Source organism: Hypomesus nipponensis, chromosome 20 (assembly GCF_054491055.1).
Source record: "Hypomesus nipponensis isolate SF chromosome 20, ASM5449105v1, whole genome shotgun sequence".
Classification (NCBI taxonomy): Eukaryota; Metazoa; Chordata; class Actinopteri; order Osmeriformes; family Osmeridae; genus Hypomesus; species Hypomesus nipponensis.
The window spans coordinates 9,225,643-9,251,440 of record NC_140380.1 but is presented as its reverse complement, the minus strand read 5'-3'; the positions used below and the strand labels follow the sequence as shown (position 1 = coordinate 9,251,440).

The 25,798-nt window shown below is 48.9% G+C and overlaps 1 protein-coding gene across 2 annotated transcripts in view; it reads right to left on the bottom strand.

Annotated features, from left to right (window-relative positions):
• sgcd (sarcoglycan, delta (dystrophin-associated glycoprotein)) overlaps positions 1 to 25,798 on the bottom strand; it is a 122,733-nt gene that overhangs the window by 20,904 nt on the left and 76,031 nt on the right. For both annotated transcript variants that reach the window (XM_084683854.1, XM_084683855.1), the window contains exons 2-3: positions 19,468 to 19,653; positions 1,173 to 1,274 (exon numbers count right to left, since the gene is read on the bottom strand). In XM_084683854.1, coding sequence (XP_084539980.1) covers positions 1,173 to 1,274; positions 19,468 to 19,653 — 288 coding nt within the window. The remainder of the gene's footprint in view (positions 1 to 1,172; positions 1,275 to 19,467; positions 19,654 to 25,798) is intronic.

Below are 25,798 nucleotides of genomic sequence, written 5' to 3'. Positions count from 1 at the left end.
CCTGCCCCCTTGGTAATCGTTCATGCTCCAGTCAACTTCATAATTAGTGATAGCAGCTCGCTTTTGTGCGTCGCTCACAGACCCAGAGAAGGTGCCAGAAGTAAGCTGCTCAGATAGCATTGTGTGTCTCAGAAACGGATCCAAGTTCCTCTCAGAGAGCCCTCTTCTAATGTTTACCTAATTAGCGGGACAATGAGTTGTGCTTTGAGGCTTAGAGGTGAACAGTAGCAAGTGGGTTTTTTTTCCTCATGAAGATTTGAGGTTTGACTTGGGGGGAGGGGGGGGACGACGCAAGTTGTCTACTCATATGAGGATGTGTACGTTCTGGAGCAGCTAGTGCAACACAGGGTTAACGTATTGATCAAAATGAACCCTCTTCCTTTTTCTGAGAGAGAGAGGGGGGTAAGGAGGTTCCATAGAGAGAGAAGGGATAAGAGAAAGAGATAAATAATATAGAGTGAGAAACAGAGAGAGAGAGGGGTAGTAGATGGAAATAAGTAAATGTAGAGAGAGAGAGACAGAGAGAGAGTGAGAGAGAGTATAACATGTGCAGAGCAGGGTTATAATCTGTTCCTCTGAATCCCCCTGGACTGGCCACATGTCTGCCTCCATTCTTCTTTCCTATCGACAATTACAATTCCTCTCACCCCCATCCGCCTCATTCTCTTTCGCTCTCCCCCTCCCCTCTCTGCAGGTGTGAGACAGAAGAAATAAAGCATTATCAAGCCATCCATCCACATAGCTGTTTCAACAGACAGAGAGTCGGGGAAAGAAGGATAGAGGGAGAGAAAGAGGTAAGGAAAAAAAAGAGAAGAACGACATCCAGCTACAAAAGGCAGGAATCCATGTGTGTCGATTATCTGGAGAACAGGGCACTGTGTGAAGCTGAAACTGAGCAGGTGTATTACCCGGGACCAGAGGAATTGTGTGTGAAGTTGTTTGGATTCCCGACAAGGAAAGAAAAATGCTTCTGCCGCCATTTGTTTTTTTTTCTGCTGTTCTAAAGCGATGAAGCCATGGATCTCATGACAAGTAAATATAAACGCCAAAAGGCACGGCACTGGGAAAGAAAGAAAGCAAGAAATGGAAGGAAGGGGGGAAAAAAAGGAAAGACATGAAGAAATGAAGAAAGACAGACACATGGGCAATGGGAGAGTGATGGTGGTGCTTACTGGTCTGGACTGGATTTCTTTGGCATACAGGGGCTGCAGGAACTCCGAGTCTCCCTCCAGTTTCACACCCTTCTCTGTTATCCTCAGACTCCCCATCCCATCCTGGAGGAGAAGCGGGAGGGGGGAGGAGGAGGGAGGAGGGGAGGGGGGAGGAGGAGGGAGGAGGGGAGGGGAGAGGAGGAGGGAGAAGAAGGAGAGAGGAAAATAATGAAGATCAATCCATATTGTCATCACAATCAATTTCACCATCCCCATCACCCTAATTGGACACAGATCCTAGCATCTAAGCTCAGCGATTCCTCTTAGGCTCCAGGCGACCCCTGACCTACGACCCACGACCTCTGTACAAGCACACCAGAGTACCCCCCCCCAGTCCTCGCGTGTGCAAGCGCGTGACAGAGAGACGGAACCCACTGATTAGAGGAGATTGATAGGACGGAACATGGAGCACACGGAACACGGAAGGCGCAGGTTCTAACATGTGACCTGCAGCGCCTCTCTGGTCAGCGATGAGGACAGAGGGACCAGTTGGTGCTCTGGAGGGCAGAGAGCATTATTGGGACTGGACAAGGGGGAGAGAGGGATGGAGAGCAAGCTAAACAGAGAGAAAACTAACAACATGACTTGAGAGAATTTCTGGAATTCAACCGTTGCTTTGGCAATATGAACATTTGTTCTTTCATGCCAGTAAAGCCCATTGAATTGAATTGATCGAGAGATAGAGAGGGAGAGAAAGAGAGTAAGACAAAGAAAGGATGAAAGACATGGGTAGAGAGAGGGGGGAGAGAGAGAGACGGGGGAAGACGAGAGGGAGGGTGAGGAAAGACAAGGAGATAACTAGACGGAGAGACAGGACGAGAAAGCGAGAAATTGAGAAAGTGAAGAGACAGATTGAAGAAGACAGCGAGAACAAAAAAAAGAGAATACGAAAAAAATATGCTTCACCTCTTCAAATGAGTCTTTTTGTCTCCAAACGGTTTCAGATCCACACGGAGTGCTACCAGAGGGAGATCAAGACCTCGAAAATCCTCCTCACAATCTCAACAAGACTTCCACACACACACGTACCAGGTTAAAGAACCCCGCTAAACGCGCAAAGTCTTGTTTCTTATTGGAGTTGGAACCGTCACGCACTGCACCCTGGTAACATGAGTTCCAGGATTCCCACATTAAGGGAGATCCAGAGTACCCCCCCCCCCTTCCAGCCTCCCCCTCTCAAACTTCAGAAGAGGAGAAATTCTAAGCTGTCACAGGAAAAGATGAACATTTGGGGACCGGCTTGTCACTGTCAGGTATCCTCTTTTGCTCTGTGTGTGCGAGTGTGTGCGCGCGTTTGTATCTCTTCATTCTCCCTCTCTCACCCTTTCTCACCCACCCTCCCTCCCTCCCTCCCTCCATTGCTCTGCAGTGGGCCTGGTGTGGTGCAGTCATAGAGGAGAGCAGCCATGAATAATTCAGCCATTTGCTGACAGTGGAGCCCCTTGAACACTCAGGTGCATCTCCTCTCCTCCACTCTCCTCCCTTCATATATCCTCCTTCCCCGCCCCTTCCATCTCTCTCTCAGGCGCCGCCCGTCTCCCCTCCTCCCCTCCTTCCTTCTCTCCTCTCCTCTCATTTTCCTCCCCACCCCCAGGGAGTCAGGTACCATCCAGCATGCCATAGTTTATGCAGCATCAAGGAGTAAATTGATTTCCACTCAACACATCCGTGCCACTGCAGCCTTTTCTCCTGGAGTTTCATATTTATTGTGGACCTGTGTGTGTGTGTGTGGCAGCAAGACACAAATATATAAGCCTCACACTTTGTTGATGTGACTGTGAGGAAGGCCCAGGGGGTTCTGGGAATGGTTGGGGCGGAGCGGGGAGTGTGTGTGTGTTCAGTACAGGAGAGAAGCACACACAGCCATTTAAACAGTTGGTGCGTTTTCCCTGTCAAAAGCTCTGAAGCCAAGTTGAAACTTCCAACATGATGTTCTTGAACATTCTAATACGTACATGCCGTGTCTGGGTTTGTGAGGTGGTTAGATTATTGACAGAGTACAGTATGACGTCATTAAGATATTCCAGGTCTTGCATTAGCACCGGCTAACCACTCAGAACGTAGATTTAGATGCAGGTCATATAAAGCAATATGCTATACCATCACGGCTGTTGCTAGGCAGAATAGCTAGAAACCAAGCCAATCATCTTCTCAGCTAGCCTGAACAATAATGAGAAACGGGGTGTGATGAAAGCGATGCAGTAGAGGGGATTACCAGGGATTAAATTACGCTAGGCCATGTAAACCTCTCCCCCATAGGAAGATTATGGGTGTCTTCCCCTGTCGAACGGGGGGAACGATTATCACTTTGGAATAGTGGCGCGACGCTGCTAACCACGAGCACGGCTCGACGCCACAGGTGCAAGGGTAGTCATCTGGAAGTTTCTGCTGAATTGTTACAAGCTACATGGAGAGACTGTCACAAGATATGTGGAGAGACTAACAAGTGACGTGGAGAGACTGTCACAAGATATGTGGAGAGACTAACAAGTGACGTGGAGAGACTGTCACAAGATATGTGGAGAGACTAACAAGTGACGTGGAGAGACTGTCACAAGATATGTGGAGAGACTAACAAGTGACGTGGAGAGACTGTCACAAGATATGTGGAGAGACTAACAAGGCACGTGGAGAGACTGTCACAAGATATGTGGAGAGACTAACAAGTGACGTGGAGAGACTGTCACAAGATATGTGGAGAGACTAACAAGTGACATGGAGAGACTGTCACAAGATATGTGGAGAGACTAACAAGTGACGTGGAGAGACTGTCACAAGATATGTGGAGAGACTAACAATTGACGTGGAGAGACTGTCACAAGATATGTGGAGAGACTAACAAGTGACGTGGAGAGACTTTAACAAGTGACGTGGAGAGACTGTCACAAGATATGTGGAGAGATAGAGAGTTGTTGCTCCACACACTAGCAAGGAGTTCACACTTTGGCGCTTATAAAAAAAATAAAATAAAAAAAATAATAATAAAAAGTTTCAGTTTCTGGTTTCCAAAACCACACACACTCTTCAGGTGATTGCTGGCTAGCAGACTGCTGTGCTGTGGGCGTGTAACTGCACTCTCTGATACCCATCTGTGGAATTAACTCTGGGAGCGCTGCTCACCAGGCTTCCTGCCTCTCTCATCCTGAGATGAAAACGGCAGAAATTGAAAGAGGGAGAGAGAGAGGGAGGGGAAGGGGGGAGAGAGAGAGAGGGAGAGACAGAGAGAGAGAGACAGAGAGAGAGAGAGAGAGAGAGAGAGAGAGAGAGAGAGAGAGAGACAGAAGTGGAGAGAGAGTTCAGGAGATGGAAAGGGGGAGAAAACAAGCAATTAGAGACAGGAAGAAGAAAAAAAGAGAGAGAGAAAGATATCTGTCCAGTTTAATTAACCTGGGAGAATAAACAAGCTCCCTACTCCATCTGAGGTGACCCTGATATAAGAAAGGGGGCGCTTCATTACTGCTCCCTGGTCGCCCCCACCACCACCTGTCACTGTCAGCCGCTATGGATTTCCTATTAACTTCATATTCATCTGAGAGGTGCCCCACCCAGCATAGCCCTGAGACGCCTATAGGACTGCTGAATCAAGGCGCCCCGCGACAGTGATGGATGTGTGAGGGGAGGACCTGCTGTGTCTCGTACCCCGGAGCCCCCCCACCCCCGCCCCCCCACCTCCCCTCCACCCCCCAGACAGGTAATGGATGGGCTGTGATAGACGAGCAATTGAGCAATTGCTTCTCCTTTATGACATATTATTACCCTCTAATTAACAGAGCACTCGTTTAATTCTTAGAGATGTTTTTGTTTTTTTTCTTGGGGGATGGGGAAGGCAATGACTGGGATCTGTGTGTGTGTTTGATTGGGTTGTTGATGAGATCTAGTGTTCTAGAATAGACCGCACTCAACCTCTGATACGCGGGGGTAGACTGTCCACATCATCTGTAAACCACGGTTTGATCTGCTCGGAATACGGACAACAGACAGACACAGACAATCAGCGTCTCCATCTCTCTCACGCTCCATTCTCTATATGTGTTCTGACCTCTCTCTCTCTCCATCTCTGTCTATTTCTCCCACACCCTCTACATTTCCATCTCTCCCCCTCCCTCCCTCCCTCCCTCTCCCTCTCCCTCTCCCTCTCTCTACTTCCAACTTTCTCTCACACCCTACCTTTCCATCTCTACCTCCATATTATTTTCTCTCACATCCCCTCTCTCTCCCTCTACCCCCCCCCCCCCCTCTCTCTTTCTATTTTCTTGTTTCCCACTGCCAGAGACTGTTAAAATTAGGTCTTTGTCCTCCAGCCTGCAGATTCAGAACCTCCCGGCTCCGGACCCTATAAAACCCTGCACGCAGGAATTTACGACGCGTCGCTTTTATTGAACCGGCGGCCCCGAGATTGAATAGGCCTTGGTTTTCAAGGCGGGACATCAAAAGACAAAAACAGGCTTTCAAGGCCTACGTAGACTTCAGGACGGACACGGAGTGTCAAAGATCTGAAGTCTGGTTGTGGAAGAACTCTACAAAGAGCTGCCTGTGTTTGATGGTCCAGAAGAGCTTCTGAAGATGGTTGAAACCACCCACTGTCTTGTTGATTGCTACTGTTTGTAGTGTACAGTTGGCAGTACATGGAATAAACATAGAATACAATTCTAAAACATCCCGAGGCTTGAATCACTGCAGTATGTCCCAGAAAAAGAATTGCACAGAGCATTGAACATTCCGGAATGTTTCTCCGGCTCCCAGTGTTGACGAAATGTCCTCGCTGCAGCATGTTTTTACGGACCTGTCTGCACAGGGTGGGCACGCACCAAATCTTTGCGCCAAGTGTCAAGAATCTACAGTAGAGGAGTTTTGAAACATCTGTCCTCTGATTGCTCATACAGTATGTATGCACAAAAATAAGCCTGTGGCCATTTCGAAAATATACCTAGTTAAACTAATTCAAAACTAGTTAAACTGCATTCAAAAGCACTGCAAAGTCAGTACTTGAGAGACACAGATTTTTAGTAACTTCACGAGTACACAAAGTATATAAATATATACACTGACGTTCACGTTGTTAAATTCTTTAATTGTAACTTGTTCAACTACATGCTCTTGTGGTTCTTCCCTTTGGGACTTATTTTGTTTTCACTGTGTATGCTTCATGTGTTGGTTACATGTGTTGGTCACTTTTGTAAAGCTCTCTTTTGGAAGTCACCTTGGATAAAAGCGTCTGCTAAAGGCGTAAATGTATATTCATTGGCCGTTTGTAAAATGACCAACGTGGCTCCACCAGTGTGGGCCTCGACAGGCCTCGTCTTACAGCCAGCGTCATGTGACAGCTCTCATCTCTACAACTGTTTTATCCGCTGTGGGTGAATGACAGCATGTGCTCCCTGTGGTCACCCTGCTACTGCTGCCACGGCGATAACCTCTTAATTGATTGGTGCCGCATGTCGCACCAGCAATAGCTACAGCCAGAGGGAGAGAGAGAGAGAGAGAGAGAGAGAGAGAGAGACAGAGAGAGAGAGAGAGAGAGAGTTTGGGTGGGGTGGAGGGGGGGTTTGGGTGGGGTGGAAGGGGGGTTTGAGTGGGGTGAAGGGGGGTTTGGGTGGGGTGGAAGGGGGGGGTTTGGGTGGGGTGGAGGGGGGGTTTGGGTGGGGTGGAAGGTTACCTCAGGGAGGGATGGTGGGTTTCCTCAGGGAGGGATTTGAAAAAGCAATTGCAATCGTCCTCTTTTTCTGCCTTAGATCAAGTGGAATGACTCTCACTGGCTTTGCATCTCTTCAGTCAGGCTTGTCACACTGCCTTATTGTGTCCCAGATGCCAGCTTTGTGGGGGGTGGGGGTTGGGCTGCTGTTGCACTCAGTCACAACTGGAGACCCGCTCTCTCTTTTCATCATCATCCTCACTCTCCCTCAGTCTTTCTAATTCTTTTTTTCTCGCTCTCCCTTTTACCTGTCTCCGTTTCTCGCTCTCATTATATATTATATATATATTTTCTTCACTCTTCTTCAATCTTTCTTTCCCTCTCCCTCTTATTCTCTTTCTCCTCCTCTCTCTGGGGGGTTCAAACCTGTGTGTCTGGCAAGGTATTCATCTCGGTCTCCGAACATTCCCGGGCATATGGTGCACCTCCAGTGTAATCCTCTCTCTCAAACATGATGCACTTCACCATGTTGTGATGGCATTTTACACAGTCCTGTACCTGGGCTGAGGCTTTATCGGGAATATGCGAATCCCATGCATGAGAAACATTCCTCTGCTTCCCCATCTTATTGGAGGGTTGCAGGATAACAGAGGGTAAAATGTTCTGTGCCCCCCTCCCCCCACACACACACATCTCATCTCTCACATCCCTAACCCACAGCTTAAAAACGCCTGGCCTACACCGCAGGAAGATGTCGGCTTTTATCTCCGTACTCTGCCTAACTCATCCGAACTTCGGCCCTTCTGGTCCTATCTCTCCTCCTTTCTCTCGTTCTTACCCCTCGCTCTTTCATCCCCTCGCTCTCCTTCATGGCACTACTGTGTCCTCTAAGCCGAGCAGTCGAAAGTGTCTTCAAGGGTGTTTCATGTAAATAGGATTTTGAGACTAAAATAGAATGTGAAATGTATTTACCGTTGGGCTTTAAAGTGCTATAATGCAGAAAACGAGACACTGGGTTGAGTCTTATTCAGAACAGGATCTATTACAAATCAGGAAAACGACAGAGGAAGGGAGGATGAGAAAGGAAGTGAGAGAGAGAGAGAGAGAGAGACTGACTTTTAAAGATACCTTTATTGGGCAGTTAGAACTGCCAGCCGAGCAAGCAGTTTTACCAACCCAAACATTTCTTATCAAGACAAAACCAATTCACTTGCAACTTTCACACAATGTTATTTCGACAGACAGGAGAGGAGGGGAAGACAGGAGAGAGAGAGAGACAGAAAGAAAGAAAGAAAAAAAAGAGAGAAAAAGACATTGAGACAAAAATCTATAATTTCCCAGTCTATATTGGATTCTACCATCCTGTTCTTTCACACACGAGCCTTCAATGGCACCTCAGTACAGAGAAGCAAGAAAATGACAAGGCAGAAATATCAGATATGTGGATTCAACCTCCCTGAAATGAGTCTCAGCAGGTTGGGATGTCTGCAAGCTTTTACACTGAACTGTATTTCACAAGGGATTCCTTCTACTAAAGTTCCTGAAGTTAACAAACTTCTGAAGATACTATCTTGTCTTCTTTTTGTAAAGAGCTTTAATAAGTATGGTAGACTCTTTCAAAAAATGTTATCACCTGAAAACACATCCAAACTCAGTTTTGTGTGCATAGGCTATCGCTAGCTGGCTAGCACAAAATAGCCTGAGGGAAAGGTCATTGACACGTGTAATTCTACATCACAGAGTCAAGCGCAGCTAGCTAGCTACAGTAGCTAGCCACCGCGACACAGCCCCAGGGTGGTTCTCTATGTTTAATATTCCACAGGGCACAGCACTGTTGGCATTGCAGAAAAAAAGATCAGAGTTATACATCAAACCGCCACAACAATTCCTGTACCTGGCACCGAGGGCCTTGTCTGCTGGCTAATTAATGACGCTAAGAAGCAGTCCCTCTAAACGACAGCAAATGGCTGTTGAAATAGGTTTGAGTGAGGGATTCCTCAGGGCTGTCAATTCCCTTTCAATAAATCAGCATTTAAATGAAGTGTTTTACACTTAAGGAAAGCCCTTGGCTCTTCATAAAAAGAACTATCAAAAAGTATTTGCACTTTTCGTACCCTCTTCCCTGTGTTGCATCTGGCCATGCATTTTGAATTTGATGTCGTCGTCGTCCCCCCCCCCCCACCCCGAGTCACACTGCGAATGTCTTCTTGTGTGTCTGTATCCTTGCGTACACACACTTGTATTCCTAGCTGTGTCTGTGTGTTTGGTGTGTGTGTGAATGTGTGTCTCTTTCTCTACGTGTGTGACCTAATTCCGTTCTGATTGGCCGATCTTGATTGATTATATTATTTCTTCCCTGTCAGGATACTGAAGGCATGCCTTAACGCATGGACAGAGAATGTCCACAGGGAGACCAGAGAGAGCAAGCAGTCACGCCTATAGTCTGGCCTGCAGGCCATCTCTCTCTCTCTCTCTCTCTCTCTCTCTCTCTCTCTCTCTCTCTCTCTCTCTCTCTCTCTCTCTCTCTCTCTCTCTCTCTCTCTCTCTCTCTCTCTCTCTCTCTCTCTCTCTCTCTCTCTCTCTCTCTCTCTCTCTCTCTCTCTCTCACACCGTTTCTTTCTGCTCTCTCGCTCTCTCTCCCCCTTTTGTCTTTTACTCTCTCCACCTTTTGTGTCTCTCTCTGTCTATCTCCCTCCCTCCCTCTGCCCCTTGCACTCTCTCTTTTTGTCTTTCTGTCTCTCTCTCTCTCTGTCTCTCTCTCTGTCTCTCTCTGTCTCTCTCTGTCTCTCTCTCTCTCTCTGTCTCTCTCTCTCTGTCTCTCTCTCTGTCTCTCCCTCTCTCTGTCTCTCTCCCATGCACTCTTTTTGTCTCTCTCTCCCTCCCTCTCTCCCTCCATCCACAGCACAGACAGGTTAAAGCAGCGGGCTCAGTCTCTGCCTCTAGGGAACTTTCATGGCTTTGATCTGAGTTTCAAAGAGACACTGACCTCCCTCTCTGTCTCCATCCCTGCCTCCCTCCCTTCTTCCTCCAAGCCCCCCCCCTTCTTCCTCCACCACCCCCCCCCCCCTCCCCCTCCCACCACCCCCTATCTTCTCCGATTCCAGGGTCTCACAGGAGGAACAAACAGAGGCTTGATCAATCAGACGGGGCCCTGCTCCGGACAAAGGACTCTCTGGGGATTGCTCGGACGAGCGTTGCACATCCTCTACAAAGACCGACCAATGCAGGATGATGCAACGCCAACAGCTCTAATTGGTGGGGAGCCGTGCTGGGGCTAAGGGGATGGAAACCACCCAGACTTCCTGAGTGAATCTGAAGAAGTTAGCGGGTAGCTATGTAGCCAGTTGGTAGCTGGTAGAGAAGTTAGCTGGTAGCTATGTAGTTAGCTGGTAGCTATGTAGCTAGTTGGTAGCTGGTAGAGAAGTTAGCTGGTAGCTATGTAGTTAGCTGGTAGCTATGAAGCTAGTTGGTAGCTGGTAGCTATGTAGCTAGTTGGTAGCTGGTAGAGAAGTTAGCTGGTAGCTATGTAGTTAGCTGGTAGCTATGAAGCTAGTTGGTAGCTGGTAGAGAAGTTAGCTGGTAGCCAACTAGCTATGTAGCTAGCTGGCTTGGGATTTGGTGATGGCAGTCCACTCCCAGCACTATACTGGGCAACTGTATTTATCTATGTAAATATAGTTGCTGAAAGGGGAGGTTCTCATCGACATGTAAATGTATGTATGTATGTATGTATACATGTATGGACGGATGAATGAATGACTGAATAAAATCTATGTAGGAGTGAATGTATGCAATGTTTTTTCCTCTCACATGGACCACAAAGTCCTACTATAGATCCAGCCAGCCAGCCAGGCAGCTAACTAAATCATCATCAACAGGCTGTGAAGTAAACACACATCCAATCTAGTGTCTCTTGTGGGGAAAGAATGGGCTGTTAAACACTGCAGCCTGCCTGCATCAGTAAACAACCATGCAGATGCTGACTGTGGACAGAGATTCATTCAGCCTCTATGCCGGTTTCCTCCCTCTCCTCCCGTGTGTTTTTGTTGCTTAGCTCAGTGAAAACCCACAGAAGATGAACGGACACAAGCAGCTCATCACTCCCTCCCTTCCTGATTGGGCGAGCCGCTGCCAACACTAGCTGAATGTCTCTTTCTCTCTCCCTCTCTCTCCCCGTTTCTGTATCTCTGTTTCTCTCCATCTCGCTCTTTCTCTCCCCTATCTATCTTATTTTCTCCCTTCCTCCCTCTCTGCCCTCTCTCTCTCTCTCTCTCTCTCTCTCTCTCTCTCCACACCCCCCCTTTCTCTCCATTCACTTGGTACAAGAGCATTATCATCCTGGCGGTGATGAAATGATACACCTTCCCAGGCTAATGTAAACAGATAACCCTCCATGAGCATCCATCCTGCCTCTCACCGGACGGTTCCTAACCTGCGCCCGGGGTCCGTCTCTCAGCAGAGCAAGGCGATGCGTCTACCTAAGTAGCAGTGACGGAGGCGAAAACACCAACGGAATTGTCACGGCGACCCTCTGATGGGGCTAATGAGGACAGCAGAGGCTAATGAATCAAACATCTAACACTTGCACATTGTGAGGTTGTTATTGTGAACATTTTTAATAAATCGCAGTCGAGGCATTTTCATGAACGGGATGACGTTCCGTTGATCTGATTGGTTGTATCTGTCCAATTCTATCCAATTACGTCTTGAGGCATTTTGTCTGCGCTGGTTGATAACACCCCGTGGAAAACGAAACTGACTGAGGTTCAACACTGAGAAGAACTGAGAGGTTCCAGACTAACACTAATTTACGAAACGGGTTTGGCGACTCCGGGCTAGCGAACGCTATCTCTCTGTACCGTTTGTCAGGTAAATCAACAAAATGGGAAAGGTTGTTTTTTTTCCTCCCACCCTCTATCCATGCCGTTCCACACGTGTTACGTACAAAGTCGCAAATCTAACTCTCTCTCTCCTCTCCCTGTGGACGTTTCTGCTGACTGAGGAAAAAACACAGGAGTGAGCTGTGAGACTCCATGCTGCAGCTCAGAGATACAGAGAGAGAGAGAGAGAGAGAGAGAGAGAGAGAGAGAGAGAGAGAGAGAGAGAGAGAGAGAGAGAGAGAGAGAGAGAGAAGAGAGAGAGAGAGAGAGAGAGAGAGAGAAAGAGAGAGAGAGAGAGAGAGAGAGAGAGAGAGAGAGAGAGAGAGAGAGAGAGAGAGAGAGAGAGAAAGAGAGAGAGACACACAGAGAGACACACAGAGAGAGAGACAGAGAGAGAGAGAGAGAGAGACAGAGAGAGAGACAGAGAGACACAGAGGTAGGGGGAAAGAGAGAGACAGAGAGAGAGAGAGAGAGAGAGAGAGACAGAGAGAGAGACACAGAGGTAGGGGGAAAGAGAGGGAGAGGTACGGGGAAAGAGAGAGGGAGAGGTAGGGGGAGAGAGACAGAAATCGAGTCAGAGAGAGAGAGAGACACACACAGAGATGGAGACAGTGAGAGAGAGAAGGGAGCGGTAGAGAGGAAGAGGATAAAAAAAAGTGCCACCCTAACACATTAAACAGCCTCACTCGGAGGTTAATAGACAATGACACCATTTTGGTTCTGGCCAGGAAAGTCGAGCGTCTCCCCACCTGTCATAAACAAACACAACAGGCCTCGCTTAGAACACGTTCGCCTGCCAACACACACACACACACAAGCAGACCCACACACACGCACAAAGACAGGCTTCTACAGACCGGACGACTGGGTGCGGCCACTGTGAGCAGGTGAGGACTGCAGGCATTCTCGCCGCAATGACAAACCGAGCCAGACAACCTCTGAAAGGTGAGGTTCTCATCGACATCACACACTTCTCGTGTGCGCGCACCAGTTTCGCCCCTAGATCCCAGGAAGTGAACCCAGGAAGTGATCCCAGGAAGTGAACGCTCATTTCACTGGTACAGGCGTCACGCCAAAGCAGAGCCACCAAAACTGCAACCTCGTTCAATTAACCGAGGAAGGGAAGGGGGGTGTGGGGGGTGGCTTCCAATCGACCTTCCTCACAGGACATGCTCCACCACCACCACCACCACCACCCCGGAGTGCTCCGAGACCCAAGGTGGATGCTTGGGTTTGGGTCAAAGTCAGGACGTCTTCTGCCCCCTACCTGGCTGGAAAAGAGAACCACACATCCAGACCAGGAGCGGAGATGCCCAGCTCAACGTGACTGGAGGACTCTTCCCCTTCCCCCATCCAGAGAGGCCCTCCTCGCTCCCCCGTCACCCCGCTAGCGAGTTGCCTCTCCTGGACAGAGATGCGGGGAGCGGTGGGGCTGGCGCGGAGCCCAGACAGGGAGAGCTCTTCTGTTTGAGAATGAGCACTTTTCCGACGCTGGGGGTCAAGCGCTGCGCAACCTTTCAGGTCCGTTATGAAAACCGCCGCGGCTAGCGGAGGATGGAATAAGACGGATTCCGTGACCCAGTGCGACTCCTCCTCCCTTCTCCTCCCTCCTTCTTTCGCTCTCTCAAACTGGTGCCCAGGAGTCAGGGGCAATTTCTTCATTTATATTTTATTAAAAAAACGTTGTCTTTCCCCCCTTCCCCCCCTTCCCCTGCCCCCCCTCTCACCCAGACACAGATGGAAAATTGCGGGCGCGTAGCTGAGTGCGTTTGTGCTAATGAGGGCGGTTTTGCTCTCGAAGGTGGGAGCAGCGCAGAGTCGGGGGGTGCTGGGGGACGGAACGCTAATTAGAGTGCTCGCTGACACATGTTGCTGCTGGAGCTCGGCTATTAGCCGTCTCCACGTGGAGGAGGGTGGGGGTGGAGGGTCAGGTTGGGGAGGAGTGTGTTGGGGGGGGCTAAGGGTAAGGGGGGAGGGGTGTGGGTGGTGGTTGGCTGAGGTCATGTCAGCGGGGGACACTGAGGGTGGTAGACTAATGGACAGTGTTGGGGAGTAACTGAATACATGTACCGGCGTTACGTATTCAGAATATAAATTATGAGTAACTGTATTCCGTTACAGTTACAATTTAAATAGTTGGTATTTAGAATACAGTTACATTGTTGAAATCAATGGATTACATTACAATACTTTATAGAGTTTATTCACTGTCTTTAAGGCAACTCTACACTGTACACAACTGTTTCTACACTGTACGAACACAACTACATCCGTCGCTCCCATGTCATTGCCTCTTGTTCTTTCCTTCTGCAATGCTATTGGCTAAGCCAATGCATGGCCATCACATGCACGGCGGATGCAAACTCACGTACCATGGTTGTCCAAAGCATGCGTCTGATCCACGCTCAAGTAGACACGTAAGAGGGTTCTCCTTACGAGCATGTTTGGGAAACGCACGTAAGAAATAATGATGGTTCGTTATTATGCGAGTAGAGAACCCTCGTAACAACTAAGATCCATTGTTATCGGAAAACACAGTTTACTAATCAGGATTTGATGGCTGCATTCCTACACTTATAAAATGCAATTTAATGTGAAAGTAATCCAGAGTATTCCGAATATTTTGTAACGGAATACATTACGTTTTTGGGGCATGTATTCTGTAACAAAATATGTTTTTATAGTATTCTTCCCAACACTGCTAATGGATCACCCTCTCCTTCTCCCCCCTTTACCTCCATATCGCTCTCGCTCTCCAGTAGACTAATGAATCTGGCCTCTGTCTCCCCCCTCCCCTGTGGGGGGCTGGGGAGGAAGGTGGAGCACAAGTACAGCGATCTATCATCACCACGGGCAGGGAGTTCTCTTTTGCATGGGAACGCACCCGGTTACCAGGAAGGGGCGGGGCTTCCTGCAGCGGGACCAGCCTTCGCGTGTCCGACACGAAGAGGAGGGGGGATGAAGAGGAGGGGAGGGGAGGATGGATGGAAAAGGGAGAGAAGAGGGGAGACCACGGCGGAGAGGGATAGAAGCACGGATGGAGAGAGAGGGGGAGATGGAGAGGTACAGAGAGAGGGAGAGGTAGAGAGAGACGGAGATGGAGAAGAGGGAGATGAGAGACGGAGAGGATAAATAATTTCTAAAAAGCCTTTTATTGGCCAGTCAAATCTGAGAAAGAGATAAAGAGCAAGAGGGAAAGAGACGGGGAACCATAAAGGACATGTAAAGCAGCACTTGGGAGAACATTACTTGTTATATAAATGTGTCCGTTCTAAGCGCGCTGCAGTTTGGGGTCTTGTGGTTCTTCTGTCTGGCAAGAGACAGCGCCGACCGAAGAGTTTGATGCACCATGTTATGTTGTGGTTAATATGCTATTGTTGCAGTATGGCTATTCTTATTGTATGCCACAGCTTAGAAGCAGTTAGTTTGTTAGTCTGGGTACAGACCATTCCTTAACCATTCCTAACCACCGAAATCCCATCGCAAACTATACCCTAGAATTTCTGCCATACTCTCTACGTGGTCTATTTATACAATCGCATAGGGTAAAAGTGTCTGCTAAATGAATAAATCATCCATAAAATAGAGTAGTAGGAAGGCAGGGGAGAGATTTGAAGACGGCGAAACGGAGAGAGAGAGAAGAGACGAGAGAAAGAAAGAGGAGATGGAATGGTCTGGTTCTGGCTCAGACCTTCCTGCTGGTGTCACCCTTTCTTCCCTCCTCTCCTCAGAGTCTTTAAACTAACACGGCGCGGTGTTTACTAAACGCCATTAGCACAGACAGAGCCGGAGGGGGGGGGGGGGCTCAGAAATCCGCGGTCATCTCACACACTAGCAGTTAGAGTCACTCAACCATGTCTGACTGTGGCCTCCCCCAAGTGTTCAATTAAATCTAGTGAGAATCTCCCCACCAGGCTTTGAAGTTTGACTCCTTCTTCTCCTCCTGTCTCACTCTCTCTCCCTCTCTCGTGAGCTCTTCAGCAGTTTTTGGTATACACTTCATCTGCTAAAGGAATAGAACAACGTGATATAAATGTGTGTTGGTCACTGACTGTTGACCTGACTGGTTTGCGGATGCGAGGCCAGCTGGTGCTTGTGGTCTCAAGCTTTTCATCCTTTCATCCATCCCTTCCTCTGGTCCTCCTCTCATGATCTCTATTCCTCCTCTCCATTTTGCTCCCTCCCTCCCTTCCTCCCTCAAGATCACCATACCTTCCTCTCTCCCGATCACCATCCATCCATCCTTCCTTCCTTCCTTCCTTCCTTCCTTCCTTCCTTCCTTCCTTCCTTCCTTCCTTCCTTCCTTCCTTCCTTCCTTCCTTCAAGATCACCATCCCTCCCTCCCTCTCTCCCTCTCTCCCTTCTCTCTTTCTCATCCTTCCTCTTCACCTCCTCTCCCGCTCGGTGTGTGTGTGTGTGTGCGGCTCTCGACCTGGGCCCCGCCGCAGCACCAGAGGAGCGGGTCAAGAACGAGGGGTCAAAAAGAGGGTTCCAATTAACCAAACACGAGGTGCGTCAGGGCGTGCGTCCACAGCCTCGTCCACCCACAGCCTCGTCCACAGAGTCCCCCAGCTGACGTGTTGGTGTTCCTGTACTCAGCGTGGGCGTCACGTCTTGACCGTCGTGGAGAAATGTGTTTCAAGACCGGTCAGGCGTACATATTTCATCGCTAAAAGCTTTAAAGTCACAAGTTTGTTCTTGGATGGGTCTGAGTGGGTGAATATTTCATCTTCAGGCTGAGCTGCGTTATGAGGGACAGAGTGTGATGTGACTACTCGTCATGATGAGCATCGAAAAATGCTAAATGTATGGTGCCCACACACACACACACACACACACACAAACAAATGTCCACTTCAGCTCCTTATTCATATTCATGGCGTTCCGACTCCGAGAGAAGTTGGCGTGAATATTTCATCCGGATCTTTCCTTGATATGTCACACACTGCTCAGGAGCTGCTTGGCGATTAAAACAGACATAAATCTACAAGCAGCCATCTGCTGCATGTGTGTGTGTGTGTATATGTGTGTGTGTGTGTAGGTGTGTGTGTGTGTGTGTGTGTGTGTGTGTAGGTGTGCGTGTGCCGCCAGAAGACTCTTAACGCCCAAAGAGCCAGTCTTGTCCTTGAGTGCACCTGAAAGTGCAGGGCCGTAAAGCAGACAGCACCTCTGGGTCCTACATAGAGGCTGGGAAGGTAGAGGCTGGGAGGGTAGAGGCTGGGAAGGTATAGAGGCTGGGGCAGGTAGAGGCTGGGAAGGTATAGAGGCTGGGAAGGTATAGAGGCTGGGAAGGTAGAGGCTGGGAAGGTATAGAGGCTGGGAAGGTATAGAGGCTGGGAAGGTAGAGGCTGGGAGGGTAGAGGCTGGGAAGGTATAGAGGCTGGGAAGGTATAGAGGCTGGGAAGGTATACAGGCTGGGAAGGTATAGAGGCTGGGAAGGTATAGAGGCTGGAAAGGTATACAGGCTGGGAAGGTATAGAGGCTGGGAAGGTATACAGGCTGGGAGGGTAGAGGCTGGGAAGGTATAGAGGCTGGGAAGGTATACAGGCTGGGAAGGTATAGAGGCTGGGAAGGTATAGAGGCTGGGAAGGTATACAGGCTCGGAAGGTATACAGGCTCGGAAGGTAGAGGCTGGGAAGGTATACAGGCTGGGAAGGTAGAGGCTGGGAAGGTATAGAGGCTGGGAAGGTAGAGGCTGGGAAGGTATAGAGGCTGGGAAGGTATACAGGCTCGGAAGGTATACAGGCTGGGAAGGTATACAGGCTCGGAAGGTATACAGGCTGGGAAGGTATACAGGCTGGGAAGGTATACAGGCTCGGAAGGTATACAGGCTCGGAAGGTGTAGAGGCTGGGGCAGGTAGAGGCTGGGGCAGGTAGAGGCTGGGGCAGGTAGAGGCTGGGGCAGGTAGAGGCTGGGGAAGGTAGAGGCTGGGGAAGGTAGAGGCTGGGGAAGGTAGAGGCTGGGGAAGGTAGAGGCTGGGGCAGGTAGAGGCTGGGGAAGGTAGAGGCTGGGGAAGGTAGAGGCTGGGGAAGGTAGAGGCTGGGGCAGTAAGAGGCTGGTAAGGTAGAGGCTGGGGAAGGTAGAGGCTGGGGCAGTAAGAGGCTGGTAAGGTAGAGGCTGGTAAGGTAGAGGCCATACATACATACATACATACATACATACATACACAACACTTCTGTCGCCTGGCCTCCAATTTGGATCAAAGCAAATGCATTATCACAACTCTCCAATCCACAGACAAACATCACACCTGGGATGAAATATGGATTCTAGAAATAATCTAAAAGTCAGAGCAACTCCTGAATGACCCGCTCTGATGTGTTTATTTATTTCTCAGCCCTCATGTTTTATTCAGGGTGGCGTAGAGGGGGCGGGCATCTCTCCTCCGTCACCCCGGACTGACTCATCAACACCATGAGAGAGGTGGACAGACAAACAAAACTGTGTGGGGGGGGGGGGGGGGGGGGGGCAAACCGACTCTCTCCCTCGCTCTCTCCTCTCTTTATCGCTTTCCTTATCTCCCTTTCTCTCTCTCTCCTCCCCCCTCTCTCAATCTCTTCTCTTTCTACCACTCGCTGCTTTTTTCTTTCCTTCTCTCCCTCCGGAACCCCCTCCCTCCCTCGCTCGCTCCTTCTGTCTCGCCACTTCTCCCTCCCTCCCTCGCTCGCTCCTTCTGTCTCGCCACTTCTCCCTCCCTCCCTCCCTCCCTCCCTCCCTCCCTCCCTCCCTCCCTCCACCTCTTCCTCTTCCTTTGTGACTCACTGGGGTCTACACTGGTGAGGCAAAACAGAAAAAAATCCTGCAAATGAATGTCAACGTGGGTGTGTGTGCGTGCGTGTGTGTGTATCTACACTAGGGACGTTTTGCCAGTTCCTCCAAGCGTCTGATGACTGAGCAGTACAAGGCAGGTGACCACTGTGAGGTTGAATAAACGGTAACCCTAGGAACCCTCAGAGTGAAAGTCACGAACCACAGGGGGTCGGAAGAAACAAAATCCACGCAGAGAAGGAAGGGATGGGTGGGGGGGCGTTGTGGGGGTGCTAAGGACCCCCCTCCCTCTCACCTCCCCTCCTCCTCCACCCCACTCTGCCTCGAGTTTGCTAAGTGGACAACACTATTGCAGATCGACCACTGTGAAGGAAAATGAACTGGTAGAATTCAAATGCTGCTTCTGACAATTACCAGCCCTTCATTCCCAGCCCCCTGTGGGGAAAAACCCTTATTATTCGTGCACACTGTTAAGGTAAATGGAATAATCAATGTTCTCAGTGCTGACCGCCGTGGAGGGATGTTGACAACAACAACTAGTCAGTCGGGAAGGTGCCAGGAGTTCATCAGGACTTACGAGTGTTCATGAACTTCTTGTAACTTAGCATACCCTACATATCAACAAATTTATCTAACCTTTCGGTTTGCCCAAATTGGCCAACTACATAATAGCTTACTTGGCTGACTGTAACTCGGAATTCCTTCCCGCCCTCTAGATTGCCTCAGAGATAAACGTTATTCCACAAGGCCTCGACATTACTTCACAGTAAACTAGGTGTGGTGAATTCCTTAAAACAACAGTAACATCCTTTAACCCCCTCCTCTCCCCCCCCCCCCTCCACTACATTTACATTTACATTTAGTCATTTAGCAGACGCTCTAGGGTTAGGGCTAACCCTAACCCTAACCCTAACCACTGAGCTGAGCTGTAACCCCCCCCCCACCCCCACAGCCCATGCAGACACGCCCACTTACGATGGTGAAGTTCATGACCTTGAGGATCCAGATGGTTAAGGCCAGGTTGACCAGGATGAGTATCATCAACAGCAGGACGAAGAAGTAGAGACAGCGCTTCCTCCAGCCGTAGATACCCACCTTGTACACGTGAGGTTTCTCTGAGCTCTGAACATTGTTCCTATGAGTGCACTGCTCTTGGTTCATCTGCAGGCGGAGAGGAGGAAGGATTGGAAGAGCGGGGCGAAGAAGAGGAGGGGGAGGAGAGGGGAGGGGAGGAAAGGAGGAGAAGAGAGGGGAGGAGAGAGTCACAGGTTAGCACACACCGGTCGGACAAGCAGCGTAACAGCCCACGTGGCCACCGTGGTTTACTGTGTTCATGTTCGGCATCCAACGACTTTCCATGCAGCCGCACGTCCCTGTCTGAGCTTGTGTCTGCTGACAGCACTCCAACACACAAGGCCGACGGCTGCACCGCCAAAGCACCCGCTTGATCTGATCAAAGCACTGATCAAATCCGAGGCAAACCACTGCAGAACCCACAACCCTGGCCCCAGAGAGAGAGAGAGAGAGGATCGTGGCTCTACTGTAGTATCAATACTCGACCGTTCAGTCGCGGCACAATGAAAGACAGTTTAGTTAGGAATCAAATTGATTGATAGTCCCATAAGTGTTCTATATCTCCATTACTCTGGCTCTGCCTCATTGATGTGCTGAGTGTGTCCATTAATGATGATTCTAATTGTCAGCCTGTAAAAGGGGAAAAGGCATTGTTCACTTCAACCGTCATAATAATGGCCTAATAACTCTGTGCAAAATACAATTTACAGTCTACAGTGTTGGCCTGAGCACCAGATCCAATCAGGTTTGACAACCGCACACATTCACGGCTAACTGAAACAAATGACAGCAGACAGGCCTGTGAAAACGCCAGAACGCCAGTCAGCAAAATGGAGATTCCCACTGTACACCTCACAGTCAAGTTAGGTATATCATCACAGGCTTTGAAATGTAAATGCCAGGAGGAGGTTGGTGATGATGCAGGCGATGATTAACATGACAATGGAAAAAAAGTGGGTCTTCTATCCTATTTTGGTCATTTCTTTTTTTCTACTCAATTCTACTTTGCGGTGTTTCGATCCATTCTACTTTGCTCTACTCTGTTCTGTTATAATTTACTCTGTAGACATAGAGCACACGAATCTCCAGTATGTTTTCCCCTCACAGGTATCAGACAGTCAGTGCACGAAGACCAAAATATATTTCTCTAAACTGGCAGAAGAACAGTCCTTTTTTATTTTCTTTTTGTTCTTTTTTTTATTTTTTACTCCAAGTTCAATAGCGAAAGAATGGTGCTTGGTTACAGCATAAATAATGGTGTTTTACACTCATGAAGGGAGAGAAGCACAGAAGGGAAAACTGAACAGGCAGAAAATGAAATAAACGGAAAATTGGAGGCAAATCAAAACTCTGCCCTTTGGAGTGTTTCTGCTTCGCTAACATCCAATGTAGTCCTCTCGCTCGGGGCATGAAGGAAGGACCGGCACAACTCGCAAATACAGCGAGTATGTTCCTGATTAGAGCCAATCCGAGCGTTGCTGAATGTTATTGGTTCTTTTTTCCGCCAAATCGCTGGGCTCCTCTCCATTAGTTTTTTTTTATTTTTATAGACGACATGTGGTTTGGTTCCTCAAACCTGGCAACTTTTAGAAACCTGGCAACTTCATACCTCCCGTTCTGACTCTACTCAACAGGCCGTGGTCAACGCCGCAGAATGTGAAAGCAGATAAATGCTCAACAGCAGAGGGCTACTGGCCGACGGCTAACTGTTCATGGTCGTGTCCTGGCTTGAAGAAAATACACTTGAGGAAACATGGGTTGTAAAAGTTAGAATTGAAATATTTATTTTTGCTGGGCACCAGCCAGTAATGAGGCAAGTCAATGTGGAACTACTCTCCATCATTAGACAAGCTTACTTTCAATGGGCAGCATGTGTTCCTTTAAAGAATATATAGCCTACAGTTACGGTATTAACGCCACGCTGACCAATAAGCTACAGCGTTTTATAATATTTACAACAGGCTATGTACTCGCCCCTCGGGTTTCTAATCGTAATATTCCCAATCCAGCGCTACCTTTGTAGGTTGTAAAATTACTGCTGGTCCGCTAAACTTTGTCGTTTTCCCACAAGTTTTGACTACGTCGTGTTCATTAAAAACACATGGATAACAAAGATGCAAAGGTCATGAAATCATATTTGGAAAATGAACGTGTTTCGCATTAGCTCAGAAAATCGAACAAAGCACCCCCCTTAGTGATTCATAAGCCGCTGCATCCTTGTGGCGATGAAAAATGAAACGAAAAAAACACCGAATTCATTAGTTAATGCTTGGTTAAAAGCGTGAAGTCAGACTGAGAACTGACTCGACTGTCTAGAGGGCAAGATGAATACTTTAACAGCTGAATACGTTTGCTTGTTTTGTTTCGGCTGGTGCAAGGAAAACTGGCTTTGTCGAGTAAAACCCCCATGATTCGTTCACTGGCGTCTCTATAAAGCTGATTACTAGGCGAACGCCTGCGTCCGTATTCCTCTCGGCATGTTTGTTTGCCGCGGAGTTGCATTGCAGGCAGCATGAGATAAATTATAGGCCTTCTCCCTGTGAACTTTTCTTTGTGTACCTCAGAGATGTAGACACACAGAAAGGCAGGCAGGCAGAACAACAGACATAACGTTTCTAATGCTCATGATCATTAATTCCTGTCTGAGTCCTGAGGGTCATCCCAACGTTCGTCAGAATGGCTACCTCCCTCCCTCCCTCCCTTCCCTCCCTTCCCCACCTCTGACTCACACAAGCAACCGCAACCTTTCATAACTACCACTTCAGCCGAGCTACGCCACCCAAAAAGCTAGCAATTTGATGGCGCGGCTGGGCGGTATTTATACTGAGGAGTGAGTTTAACCAGTTCAACTTGGTTACTCACACAAACACACTGAAGGGTGATGTATAAAGCTGAACCCTCTACGCAGCCCTTCCTGACTCAACCATTTGAGCTGTGGAGTGTTCCAGAGAAGTGACTGAGGGCTGATAAAGACATGCAGGCCCCAGACTCAAACAACCGGGTCTATAAATACAACTTCTCAGTGGAAGAGGGAAGGCGGAGGAAGAGAAAAAGAGACAAGAGAGAGAGAAGAGGGAGAGGGGAGATAGAAAGAGAAAAAGAGAGGGGGGAGAGAGAGAGAAGAGGGACAGGGGAGAGAGAGAGAGAAAGAGAGGGGGGAGAGAGAGAGGGGAGACAGAGAGAGAGAGGGAGAGAGACAGAGAGGGGAGAGAGAGGGGAGACAGAGAGAGAGAGGGGAGAGAGACAGAGAGGGGAGAGAGAGGGGAGACAGAGAGAGAGAGGAGAGAGACAGAGAGGGGAGAGAGAGGGGAGACAGAGAGAGAGAGGAGAGAGACAGAGAGGGGAGAGAGAGAGAAGAGGGACAGGGGAGAGAGAGAGAGAAAAAAGAGAGGGGACACAGAGAGAGAGAAGGGAGAGAGACGGAGAGGGGAGAGAGATAAAGTAAGAGAGGAACAGCTCAACTCCAGCCCAGTGATGGGCCACGAGGAGTCAAGTGTCACACTCCCCTGCTTTCTCCCCTCTGCTGCCTCCCCCCTCCCCCCCCCCCCCCCCCCCCAGGGACAGTAGACAGTGATGGTAAATTGCCCTGTCTCCCCAGACTACCAGACTAGTCTTTCCCCTCTCTCTTTCCATATCCCTCGCCCTCGTTCTCCCTCGCTTTCGTGGCGCGAAAGGCTAACACCTTAATCATCAGATTGTCATAAGCGCTTGGGTGAGTAACAGGGCCAAGGAGCCGGAGAGGGAGAAGCGTTATCCCACAACTGTGGGAGAGGTGACTTCAGGAGTCCTGTCTGGGCAGAACAGGGACTCAGTCAGTGGAGTCTAGTAGACCTAGAGATATTGTGATACGTACTGTACTGTGCAGTACAGTAAAAATATTTTTTTTGGGAGGGGAGGGTCGGAAGGCCACGCGGGCCAGAAGCCACGCGACGTAGCTCACCAACGTTAGTCGCGCCAGGAAGGTCTCTCCCCCATCTGTCCGTGTTTGTGCCGAGGAAAGTGATTGTGGTGGTGCGTGCGCGAGTTTCAATGATCTTCCCCGCGGCGATCAGTAGGGCTAGGGCGTCTTTGAAGCGAAGCGTTTACCGTCGTTCTTAACGAGACACTGTTTACATCAAGTAACTGTATTTACCATGTCAATTATTTGGCTAATGTCCTTCTGTAAGCAGATTGTTAATTGCAAGGAGAATGTAATGCAATAGTTGAGATAAAAAACTGTTTCATTTTTAAAGTTATAAAGGACCGAAAGAATAATCTTTTCGTTTGACCGCTTTCATGTAGCCTTTCAGACAAAACCTAATTAATGTTCTCTCTCCGGAGATCGCAACCCAATTATTAATGACTATGCCACTGTTTTGTTCTTCCTGCCTGGCTTGTGTTTTACATATTTAATTGATCCTCTAGTTTCAAATGAAGTCAAACTAAAGAAAGCGTTTGTCTGGCCTTCTCTTTCTTCTTCGTGTGTTGTAAAGTAGCCGACGACTTGGTAATCTGACGGTTTAAAAGTTGCTCCACAGAGTGGCGTGACTGAAAGGCTTTCATGACCCGTCATCAGTCCGGCGGGAAACTAAGACGGTGGAACGTTCCAGGGCCGAATGTATGTTCATACATCAGGGTTACGGTAAGTCACAAATTAGTTCAGATCTTTTTAATCAGTTTTGTCGTGTGTGTAGCACGTTTGTGTGTAGAGTTTTGATGTGTGCGCATAAGTGTGTGTGTGTGTAGAGAGAGCTTGGATGTGTGTGTGTGTGTGTAGAGAGAGATCAGATGTGTGTGTGTGTGCGTGTACAGAGAGCTTGGATGTGTGCGCGCATGTGTGTGTGTAGAGAGAGGGCGCGGATTTGCACGTTTCCTCACCCTACCAGAGAGAGCGTCAGTGTGACTTGGTGCAGTGCCAGCAGGGCAGAGGAAAAACCAAAAGACTCCATGTGACTTGACATCTAGCAGCAGCAGAAGAAGAAGAAGCGTCAGTAGAAAAGGACACCAAGGAGCCCGTTCTGAAGGAGCACCACAAAGAACAAGTTCACACTGCAGCAAACAGCCAGGGAGTGGAGCAAGACAGGGGAGTCTGGAGAGAATGTCATCCATACTTTGGTATTAATGCGGGAATCACAAAGAACAGGGGTATCGTTTGTTAAGAGGTCACGCCGGATAGGATGAGTCTCGTCTTCCACACCGTTGAGTTTGACTGCCGGCCTCCAATTATTCTTATTTTTACAGCGAGTTGGGGAGCTGGGACGAGACCTTAATGATCTGTTGACTGACCAGAAACAACTGGACAGGCAGAGAGAGAGAAAGATAGAGAGAGAAACAGAGGGAGAGAGAGAGAGAAACAGAGAGAGAGAGAGAAACAGAAAGACAGAAGGAGAAACTGAAAGGGAGGGAGGGAGGAAAAGAGAGGAGGGGAGAGAGACAAAAGGAGGGAGAGAGGGGGAGTCTGTAAGCAGAATGATAAAACAGGGCATATGCTGTTCACGAAAAAGTTAGAACAAAGGGAACCGAAAAGAACATGTTTTTTTTTCTTTCTTCCCACAATGCTCTCTTTCTGCAGCATCACAAGTAAGGCTACTGTATTCTGGTTTGGAGCCACAGCTGCAGTTCTGTGGACTGAAGGAAGACCGCGTTTCTAGAATAATGACACTGCGTCACCCACATCTAGGAAGAACAAGGGCATTGTGTTCCAGTCGGGAAGCCTAATCCTCATATCAACGCTCTCTTTTGCTCGCTTATTCTGTCCTTCTTCTCTCTCCCCCCCTCTCCAGATCTGTCATTGCAGCTTTCTTGTTCTCCCTCTTTCTCCCTTTCTCTCTGTTCCTTGGTCCTCCTTGCTATCTCACTTTCCCTCCCTCCCTCCCTCCCTCCCGCAGTAGATGTTTATCAGATGAGCGAGCGGCCTTCTTTTGAAGCATGCGCCGCAGTAGCAGTGTGACTTGTCACAGATACATGTGAAGAGCCCCCCCCCCCCCTCTTCCCCCCCTGCGTGGGACGGACCCCAACCGGCCGTCGACTCGCAGAACCGACGGAGACCGAGTCACCACGGAAACTAGTTTGTTTGGATCCAAACACCTCCCCATCGTGTGAATGGAGAGAAGGCACACAGTGTGAGAGAGAGAGGTAGAGAGAGAGAGAAAGAGAGAGCGAGAGTGGGAGAGAGAGGTAGAGAGAGAGCGAGACAGCGAGAGTGGGAGAGAGAGGTAGAGAGAGAGCGAGACAGCGAGAGAGAGAGAGAGAG